We start from the raw sequence: 10274 nt of genomic DNA, 5'->3' as shown, positions 1-10274 counted from the left end.
AGGGAGCCAGGCCCAGGCTGCCCCGCGCTGCCGGGAACATCCCTCGGGCAGCCGGGGGTAAGCCGGGGAGGGATTAAAACACTGATTTCGTTAATGCCCCAAGGGATCTCTGCAAAGGAAATATAAAAGTTTTAAATGAAGTCTGAATGTCCAGGTCGGTCGGAGCAATAGCCGCGTGCCGGGGGGATGCTCGGGGTCTCTCCGGTCCTTCGTAACGCAGAGGCAGCGGGCAGATGCAGTGGGCAGATGCCGCGGCCGCTCTGTGCTTGTCACCGATAACTGCCCCCGACCGCAGCCGCTTCGCCCCTCGCTGTGCCAGAGCCAGGCACTCACTGGCCGCGGCTCCTGCTGCCAGATGCTGCTTCCCCAAGGAGAACAGAACAAATCCATGACTATTTCTGTGCAATGACGGTGGCTCGTGACAGCTCCTGCAGCCATGGCAAGCCTGCGGAGCGGCCGATCCCCAGCTCCGCGGGTCCCCGTGTCCTGCAGGATGCCGGTGCCTCACACCACGGTGCTGATGGTGGACGACTCCTCCGACCTCCGCTGCTTGCTGGGCAGGGACTTGAGATACTCCAGGTGCCGCCGGGCGTCCTCCTGGTTCTGCCGCACGTAGTAGACCAGGTAGGAGATCACCATGGCGAACCAGCCGAACATGGTGACCAGCATGGCGATGTCTGTGGTCTTTTTGTACACGTTGCAGAAGTCCGTGTTGGCGATCACCTGCAGGAAAGCTTTGCCGATGTGCTCCTCCTGCGCGGAGGAGTCGCACACGATGCCGCCCGAGGAGCCAGCCGCCAGGTCCACCGTGCGGATCAGCTCCTGCAGCCGACAGTCACACAGCCAGGGGTTGTTGGAGAGGTTGACCTTGGCCTTCAGGTTGCTAAAGGCATCTTTGCTGACCGACACCAGCCTGTTGGAAGACAAGTCCAGAGAGTGCAGGTGCTCTGCCAGGCCCCGGAAAGCCCCGCTCTCGACGCTGGCAATGGCATTGTGGGACAGATCCAGCTCCAGCAGGAGCGGCAGGTCCTGGAAGGCGTCACGGGGCAGGAAGGGGATTCGGTTGGAGTCCAGGTAGAGCTTGTTGGTGTCGTTGGGTATGTCTCTGGGGACCTCGGTCAGCCGAGCGTTGCTGCAGCGGAAGGTCTTCAGCCCCTCCTCTTCCGAGGGGTAGCAGCCCTTGGGGAACGCAGCAGCCGAGCGGAGGCAGGAGGCCAGGAGGAGGAGGCTCTGCAGGAGCAGCCACATGGTCACCGAGCGGAGGAGGACCCGCTCTGCCACAGGCATGGTGCTGCGCTGGCTCTATCACACGGCCGCCAGCCGGGTGGCTCTTGCTCGGGGTGGTTTCTGTTGGACTCGGCGCATCTGAGACGGAGAAGGCAAGGGGACAGCGTCAGACCAGGGGTGCCGAGAGGCAGAACCGCCGCTGTGCCAGCTGCGAGCATCACGCCTGCCCCGGCGCAGCCTGGCCGTGGGACGGGGACGGGGACAGGGGTGCGGACAGAGATGGGGACAGAGCCAGCTGGCAGGGCTCACGCATCCCCCCATCCCCTGCCATCAGAGGCCTCGCTCAGCGTTCCTGCACGGCAGGATCAGGCCCCAAGGGGCCGAGCAAAGGCACGTCTCCTGCGTGCCGGCAGCTGGGCTGTAACAAACGGAGACGGCTCCGGCTGAGCCAGAGGCGGGGGTGAGCTCCCGCCCTGCCAAGGTCACCGGCGGTTTGCTCACTCACTCGCAGGCGGCCAACACATCCTGCAGCGGCGGCCGGCGGGACGCACCAGCAGGCAAGCCCTGGCTCCAGGCGAGCAGCCGCTGCAGGCAGCCCCTGGGGAAGGCGATGGAAAACACGTGTGGGCAGAGGCAGAGCAGGTTCCCACTCCCCGGCAGCGCCCGGGGCACACACAGACACACGCCGGGTTTTCCCCTTTCGAGGGGGCCGGTGCAGGCGGGTGGCTGGGCACCGCTGTCCCCTGCCTGGTGCCACCCCGGCCACGGGGCCTGGCTGCCCACACCACCCCGTAACCATGGTCCCCAACCAGCCCTTTATTCTGGAGGGGAAAAACGTCAGCAGGAAAGAAACAAAAACAGAAAAAGGAAATTCACTGGAGCTGAGCGTGTAGCGAGTTCCCAGGGTGGTGGCAGCAGATAAGAGCCACGTCCGAGCCCTCCGAGCGCGCTGCCCGGCTTTCTCAGCCGTGGGTCCCACCACGTCCAGGAGCCCCAGACCGTCCCTGGCAGGGCCGCGGTGGCGGAGCCGTCAAGGCAGGATGCAGGAGCTCTCCCACCATCCCACGATTAAAGACACCAGTGTAAAAGGACACCCCGCAGCACCCCGTCAGGCAAAGCTTCGTGCTGCGGAAAGCCCCGTGCTGTGCCGCCCGGGCACCTCCTGGGCAAGCCTGCCCGCTGGTCCCATCACCCAGCTCCCCGGAGCACCCTGCCACCGGCAAACCCGCTTCGGGGTGCCGACCGGGACTCCCCAGCGAGGGGCAGAGGTGCCACCCTAGGGTGGCCCTGGTAGCGCAGCCTGGGCGAGCGCCCTGACTGCTGGGCACCGTAACGCAGCCCAACCGTGCCAAAACACCCCAAGGTCGTGCCGCTGCGGGGCCAACCCTTGCGCTCCTCCAGGTCCCCGCGTGGGGACCGGGGCTCAGAGCGGCCGAAGGGCACCAGGAACCCCAGCCCCACGCCGGCACATCAGTGTGGTGGGGGGACCGGCCCCCCAAGTCTGCTAGAAGTAACCTGGGGCAAACACTGCCCCTCGGGCACCCTCCCGCTGCCGGGGGCGAGCGCAGAGCCGCCGGGCTGAGCCGGGAGCCGCTGGCCCGGGACGGGGGGTGCTTCGTCCGCGGGACGCGGGGGGCCCGGGGACCCCCGCGGGCGGGATGCGGCTCTCCAGGGCCCCGCCGTGGGCTCGGCCGCTCCCCGGCCACGGTGCTCCGGACCACGCACCAGAGCGAGGACGGGCACAACCGGTCCCCTGCCCCAACGGCGGGGTCCCCTGCCCACCGCAGGGCAGGGGGTCCCCCCGCCCGAGCCCGGGGGTCGCCGCCGGCCCCGGGGAGGGCGGTTGAGGGGCCGGGTCAGGAGGGGCTGCCCGCGGCGGGGCTGTGCGGGCGCCGGGACCCGCCGTGCGCCCAGCGCAGCCGGGGATGCCCGGGGTTCCCCCGGCCCCGCTCCAGCGCCGGCTCCGCTCGGCACCGGGGGCGTTGCGGGCGAGGGAAGCCCCGGTGCTTCCCCGGGGGAAGCTCGGCTCGGCGCGGCGCTGCCGGGGACCCCCCCCTCCCCGCCGCCTCCCGCCCTGCCCGCTCCCGGCGCCGGGGGCCGGGGGGGTCCCGGTGCGGACTCACCTGCCGTGTGCAGCCCCGCGGCGGCGGAGCGGCCCCGCGCCCCGGGCCGGAGCGGCCGCGCCCCGCGCAGCGCGGCGGGCCCGGAGCCGGCGGCGGCGGCGGGGCCGGTGGGCGGGATCCTCCGCCCGGGCCTCCCCGGGGCTCCCCGCCCCCGGCCCGCCCCGCCGGGGGGGGCCATTCAGCGCCAGGCACCCCCGGCCCCGCACCCGGGTCCCTTCCAGCCCCCCGGCCCCGGGAGAGGCTCTGCCCCGGGGCCGCGCCCCCCGTCCCGCCGCGTCCCCCCGACCCCGCCTGGGAGCACCCCCGGCCCCCGCCCGCCCCCCCGCGCGCTGGGCACCCCCCGGCTCGGCCCTCGCCGCCCCCCGCGGCCCAGGGCCCCCCCGCCCCTCCCCAGCCCCTCGGGGAGAGCGGGACCCCCCCCGCCGGGCCAAGTGCCCCCTCCCGCCCGCAGCCTCCCCGCCCGGCACCGGCATCGCTTACTCGGGGAAACCCGAGCCGCGGCGGGCGGCGGGGGGGCAGGAGCCTGCCGGCCCCGCGGGGGGGCCGGGGCGGACCGCAGCCCGGCCCCGAGCTGCCCGGGCCGGGGGGGGGGGGCTCGGCCGGGCCGGGGCTCGGCGCCGCGCGGGGCCCCGGGACACCGGCGCGGCCGGCTCAGCACCATGGAGAGCGGCCGCCGTTACCGGGCCGGGCCGGTCCCCGGTGCGCCCGGGACCGCCGAGGGGGGCGAGGGCTCCCGCTGCCCCGGCCGGGCCCCCCCGCGCTGCTCGGGGCCCGGCTGGGGTGCTCCCCGCAGCCCGCCAGCACCGGGGCTCGCCCCGGCGGGACACCGGGCACCGGGGCCGTGCCCTTGCCGTGCCACAGCAAGGACGGCGGCCGCCTGCGCCCCGTCCCCGGTTCTCCTTGGAGGGAGAGCCCAGCCCCGCGCATTGACATTCTCCCGCTGCTCAGGGAGGATAAACCGTTTACGAGGCGCCTGGCCTGGATCTCGGCTCAATTAGGGGAACGAAACCTGACGGGAGAGGCGCAGCCGGGCAGGGCCGCGGCCAGACGCTCCCCGGGGACCCCCGCGCTCCCCGGGGGGACCCCCGCCCTCCAGCGGGGCCAGGCGGAGAGGACGGGGCCAGGGCCGAGCCGGCGGTGCAGCGGGGGCCCGGCCTGCCCCGGGCTCCGCACCTCGGGGTGCTGCAGCCAGCGAGGTTTGCCAGGCCGGAGGGTCGGCACACGCCAGGGCAGCCGTCGGTCCGGAGGGGCTCTGGGGCTGCCGGCGGCGGCCGCGCTCAGGATGGTCCAGCCGGTCTGTCCATCGCTGGGGCTGGGACCAGAGCCGAGCCCAATGCCGGGCTGGGGCAGGGGGTCACCCGGCAGGGCTGGCCTGGGACACGGCCGGGAGCCTGGCAGGCAGCAGCCGGGGAGCCACGGCCAGCGCTCGTGGGCACCTTCGCTGGCGTCTCCCCATTTGGCCAGCGAGCGGAGAAGCCCTACGCTGCCCGTCACCGGTCCCAGCGCCACCGCAAGCTGTGCACGGAGCGGGAGCGGTGCTGGGGCCGCGGCAGCATGGGGCTGGCTGCGGATGACACAGCCGCCTGCCACGGGACGGGGCCTGCAGGCATCGAGGGGCCGAGGCGGCAGGCTGGGGCCTGGGGTGCTTGAGCTTTCGGCAAGTCCCGGCTCACACCGCGACCCAGAGAGGTGGAGGGTCACCACGGCAGCGGGCAGAGACCCCAGGAGCGGGAGCAGCACCAGGGCTGCGCCCCACCGGGGTCCCACATGCTGGGACATGGCACCCACCAGCCCAAAAACCCAGTGCCTGCAGTGCAGCACGACCCCGTGCGGACCCTTCCCCGCCGCAGCCGCAGCAGGGGTGGCTAAAAATAGCCACACCGGCTCCTCGCTGCCATCACGGTGCTAAATATAGCTGGTATCGACCAGGCAGCGGGACCGGCAGCCTGGGAGAGCGGGAGGGGAGCGCGGCCCCCCAGCACGGGGGGAGGCCAGGAGCGAGGGAGGCCTGGGAATCCGTATGGGAACAGCCCCACCGAGCACTGGGGAAATGCTGGTCCGGGCAGCTGCCGGCCTGGGCTGCGGGGGGGGCCGGATCCCCCCGGGGGAACCCCCCGCCCCCGGTGCCGGGGTTCCCTGAGCGGGTGAACCCGGTCCGGGGAGCCCAGGGAGCGGGTGCCCCCCCGCCTGCGCTCGCACCGGCAGCGAGAGGCTGCCTGCTGCATCACTGAGAGGGATTAATATTTATGGGCGTTTAAAAATAGCTGTCGCATTGTGCTTCCCCCTCACGTGCAGAGTCAGCGGGGTGCGGGGAAGCTGCTAAATTAGATGTCACCGTGCGGAGGGAGCTGCTCAGTCAGGCAGGAGCAGGGATAAAAATAGAGCCTGCCGTGCGTGCGTGGCTCTCCTGCAAAGCAGGGCCAGCTCCCGCGGGATCCCCCGCCTCCGCACGCCGGCATCCCTGCACCTTGCCCTGCGGACAAGGGCACGCCGGAGAGGCCAGGTGGCAACTGGGTTCTCCTGGCCGCAGCCGCAGCACCCATCGGCGGCCCTACGGCTGCATTAAGCACGTGTGTGTCCCACGGCACCCAAGGCTCTCCGGGAGCAGCCGCCAGGAAGCTCTGGCTCCGGGAAGCAACCATGGCCCTGCCAGCAGCACGGTGCCAGCGCATGGCACCCAGGCAGCCCCAGCCCAGCAGCCGGCAGGGTCTCCATGCCCTCGCCGTGCCCAGCCGGCACACAACCACCCGCCGAGAGCCGGCTCAGGCCTGGAGCCGGCTGCGCAGCTGGTGCGGAGGCCAGATGGATGCAGACAGTGTCAGGATGCAGAGCTCAGCCTGGGGACGCTGGGGCCCCCACCTCCGGGGAGTGCCGGGGGAATCCTTGAATTCTTCCATGCAAAGCAGCGCTGCGAATCCAGCTGGGCCAAAACTGAAATCGCACAAACGGGCTTTGCCGAGTGGCCAGGGAGGGCTGGGAGCGGCCGTGCGAGGCCGGGGGGCTGTGAGCAGCACTGGCAGAGCTGCATTTGCGACGTGGGGCAGCTGGGGAAGACCGTGCTGCCGGGCCCCGCACACAGAGCCGGGGGCTCTGCTCAGCCCAGGACCTCAGCGCAGCTCCGGGTAGGGGGTTTGCAGCACAAAGCGGCTTCGCTTGGGCGACGGCTCTGCACCCTCCGCCACTCCCAAGCAGAAGAGCTGGCGGCGGCCGGCGCGCACAAAGCCCTGCACAGATGGCTGCGCGCACCGAGGGGCCGCAGCAGCAGCACCACGCTGTTAGCTTTCATCGTCGTGCAAACAAAAGCGGGGCCAGATGGTCTCCCCCCGCGCCCCAGCGCAGGAATCCAGCGCTCCCAGCCCCTGACCTTGGCCGGGCGTCCCGGCCGCCGGCCTGCCCAGGCTGTGTGCACAAGGCCGGCTGCTGCCCGGTGCGCTTCTCTGCTGGCCAGAGCCGCGGGGGAGGGAGCCCGAAGCGCCTGGCTGGCTCCCAGCCCCCGAGCACTCTCCTGGGGCCGGTTCCCCAGAGGAGCCACCGGCCACGGTGCCGGTGAGGGGCAGAGGACCCCCCCTCGCCCCCCCGGGGTCGCCCCCCGCTCCTAAAGCGGCCCCGCCGGCCGGCCGGGCAGCGCACGGTAAGCACGGCCCCGTCGCTGGGCCGGCCTCTCCCGGGGGCGGGCGGCGGTGCTCGGCGGTGCCGGGACTACAGCTCCCGGCGTGCCGCGGCGGCGGGGCGGGCCGCGCCGAGGTGCCCGCCGGGAGCGCAGCCGGGGCGGCGGGGTGCGCGACGGAGAGAGCCCCGGCCCCGCTGAGCCGAGCCGGGCCGGGCCGGGCCGAGCCGGGCAGAGCAGCGGTGAGTGCGGGCCGGGCGCGGCGGCTCTTCTCCGGCCTCCCCCGGGGGGGTACGGGGCCGGCGCGGAGCCCGGCGGGCCCAGGCGGGAGGCCTCGCCCCCTCCCCGGGAGCTGGGGGCGGCCGAGCCCCGTTCCCGGGCCCGCGGGGGCAGCGGGAGCGGGGGAAGGTGCCTCGCGTGGGCCCGTCCCGAAAGAAAAACACCCCCAAACCCAAAAAGCAGCTGCTGAGATGGAGCCAGAAAGCTGCGGGGCGGGGGGGGGGGTCCCCGCGGGGGTCCCCACGGTCACGCTGTGCACGGCCGGGCCGGGGGGACCCCGGGTGGGAGTGGGTCCTGCCCCAGCACCCCGGGGCCGTCCCGGGTCTCTCCGTCGAGGAATTGGGGTCCGGGCCCCCACGTGTGTCTGGAGAAACCCAAGGCACAGCGTTCCCTGCGCGCCACAACTCTCCCTCTAAATCGAGCAGGAAAGGCTGAGCGGAGGCAGAGCTCCCGCTCCCCTCTGGGACGGCTCCCACTTCTCCTCCATCCCCGTGTCCGGGCCCCGTTTCTGCTCGGCAGCCGCCCCTCACCGCTCTCCGGTCGGCTCTACCAGCTCCGGGACCTCCTGGCTTGCCGAGGAGGAACCTGGCAGCTCCGGGGCTCAAGTCCGTCAGTGACTCCGGGCTGGAGCGGGACACAAAGCAGCGCTGTCGCGGTCTAACCTCTCCCTCGCCTCCCCTGTCCGCTGCCTCTAAACACAGCCCTGTTCGCTGACTTCTTTGATGTACTCGATGCTCTGGTTCAAACGCTGATGCCATCTTGCAAAGGGTTTAAAATATTTATTTACTTGGGAGATGGTGATTGCTGTTGCTGCCAGAGATAGGGATCTCGGCTCCTCGGCGGCTCCGTGGGATCATAATCACTTGGATTCTGGGAACATGTGGGAAGATCGACCGAGATAAGCACCTGAGCCCTCCTTCCCTCCGCCAGCCCAGATGAAGTTCCTCCAACGGGCCGAGGCAGAAGGAGGTGGCGGGCCTGGGGTGCGATCCTGCAGCGCCCCGGAGAAGGGCTGCGGGAAGAGCAATGTCACTGCCAAGGACCGATGGGGTCGGAGCGCTGCTGACACGCGAGGGGACAGGAACAGGCGGCGGTCACGCGTCCCGGGAGCGAAAGCAAAGTTGGGGAAGGAGCTGCATCCCGAGGTGCCGGCGGCACGGCTGTAGTCAAGAGGCTGTGGGTCCTCCAGCAGCGGATGGGTGACAAAGCAAGTGGGAAACTGCCGATGTCCTTTTGTTTCCCCTTTCCCCAGAAGCGGGGAGATGCTGTCGGGCCAGACGCTGAGCTGGCAGCCCCGCTGCTCGCTCTGAGCCCCAGAAGGAGTCTTTCCCAACAGAGCCGTGGACAGGGAGCTGGCACAGCGGCAGGCGGGAAGTCGGGAACAGGACACGAAGGATCGGGCAGAGGAAGGGCTCGGCTCCGCCATCACGGCATGCCGTTTGCCTCCGACCACAGTTACGACTTTTCCCCTCCTTGGATGGACACTGTCCAACGTCAGCGCAGTCCCGACCTTCACACTGGGTCTGGTGAAACATTAAAAGCTTTTCTGTCCCAAAAAACCCGCTGCGCAAGTGGGAAAGCAGAGCTTCGCAGCCAGCTGCGCCGGGGGGGAGCTGGAGTCCCTCCCGCTGTTGTGTTTTGCCTTGTTTTTCCTGCAGGTGAAGAAATCCCCGGTGTAAAATCGGAAAGCAAACAACACGGGATCTGGGATGGGGGTAGGGATGGGAGCTCTGAGCGCCCGCACTCCCTCAGCCAGGCTTTTGCGACACTGCGCGGAGCCGTGTGTGCAATCTGCAGTGAGCACAGAGCTTGGGCAAGGGCTGCAAACACCAGTTCTGAAATGGGAAAGATTCGCAGATGAAATATTTTTAAGGTGGGGAAGGACAGAATTGGAGAAGCACACAGAACTATCCTCATGGTAGGACCTAACACTCGACATCTCCTATCTCCCTTGCAAGAATCAATTAACCTCTTGTACGTTCTAGCGTTTCACCCGTCTACTCATTTTTACAAGCAAGGAAACCGAGGCACAGGCAGCAGAATTGCTTCACGTACGGCTTCTAAGTTTGGCCCTTTGCCACCCAGCTGCAGGTTTGCAACCACCCTCGTTTGCAGAAGGGACCAAGTAGAAGTTGCTTATTAGTTTTTGGAAATGACACTCTTGGTGGTCCTCAAATCGAAATTCCACTTTATTACTAGACAGGCAGGGCGCGCCTCCAGCTGCAGGGATTGCGGGAAGGTCTGCTAGCTTCTGTAGCCTTTGAGTAACGGCATCGTTTCAAGAAAAGAGGGTCCTGAGGAGCCCACCTGCCCCTGTTTCAAAGAGGAATCAATTTTTTCACTGTTTATGAAACTTGATGTTAAAGCCTCCAGCGAGACCACCGATCCCTTTCCGCAGGCAGCCCCTTCCAACATAGTCCTTCTGTGTTACCGAGTTGCTCCGAGGCTCAGTCGTGCAGTTAACTCCACGGCACAATCTGTCTCCCTTCTCAGCGCAGCTATCTGTTAAGCGTTTGAGAACTATTCCTCATGCCTCTCTCCAGCGTTCCCTAGACTAAACAAACCCCTTTCCTTCAATCTGTCCTTGCAGGTCATGTTTTTCCTACACCTCTGCTCATTCTCACTGCTCTCCCCTGGCCTCCCTCCAGCTCCTCCCAGGACTGGACAGCATTCTAGCTGAGGCCTTACCAATATCAGGAATTATTTCCCCTGTCTGGCAAACAGCACTCCTGTTTGTGCATTCCACAGGGGTGTTTGCTTTTTTTTTTTCCTGGTTGCAACAATATGACTTTTTTGACTCCTCTTACACCACACCGCAATCCCTAGATTTCCTTCTGAAAGCCCTCAGGAATTGCACCAGATTAAGGATGGAGCTGCCCCCCCTGCTAGGGCTGGAGTGCTGAATGCTGGCTCCAAGTCCTGCTTCCAGACCAAGCTTTTCTCTGGAATATCCAGTAGCCGATATCCTTTGACCCAGGAGATGAGCGACAAGAAAACGAGGACTCCGCAGACCTGCAAGCGTTTCTGGTAACAAAAAC

General features: G+C 68.4%; 1 protein-coding gene across 1 annotated transcript; it reads right to left on the bottom strand.

Annotated features, from left to right (window-relative positions):
* Positions 1-504: 504 nt before the first annotated feature.
* LRRC3C (leucine rich repeat containing 3C) lies at positions 505-1287 on the bottom strand. The gene has a single exon (XM_009818330.2). It carries the CDS (start codon positions 1285-1287, stop codon positions 505-507), a length of 783 nt encoding a protein of 260 aa, XP_009816632.2.
* Between the last annotated feature and the right edge of the window lie 8987 nt (positions 1288-10274).

The sequence above is a fragment of the Gavia stellata genome, chromosome 28 (assembly GCF_030936135.1).
Source record: "Gavia stellata isolate bGavSte3 chromosome 28, bGavSte3.hap2, whole genome shotgun sequence".
NCBI lineage: Eukaryota > Metazoa > Chordata > Aves > Gaviiformes > Gaviidae > Gavia > Gavia stellata.
Note: the sequence above shows the minus strand (reverse complement) of the source record. Positions and strands in the feature narration are given on the sequence as shown.

Bases quoted from the DNA above. Each gene is read 5' to 3' on its own strand.
- LRRC3C (XM_009818330.2), bottom strand. From the start codon at position 1,287: ATGCCTGTGGCAGAGCGGGTCCTCCTCCGCTCGGTGACCATGTGGCTG.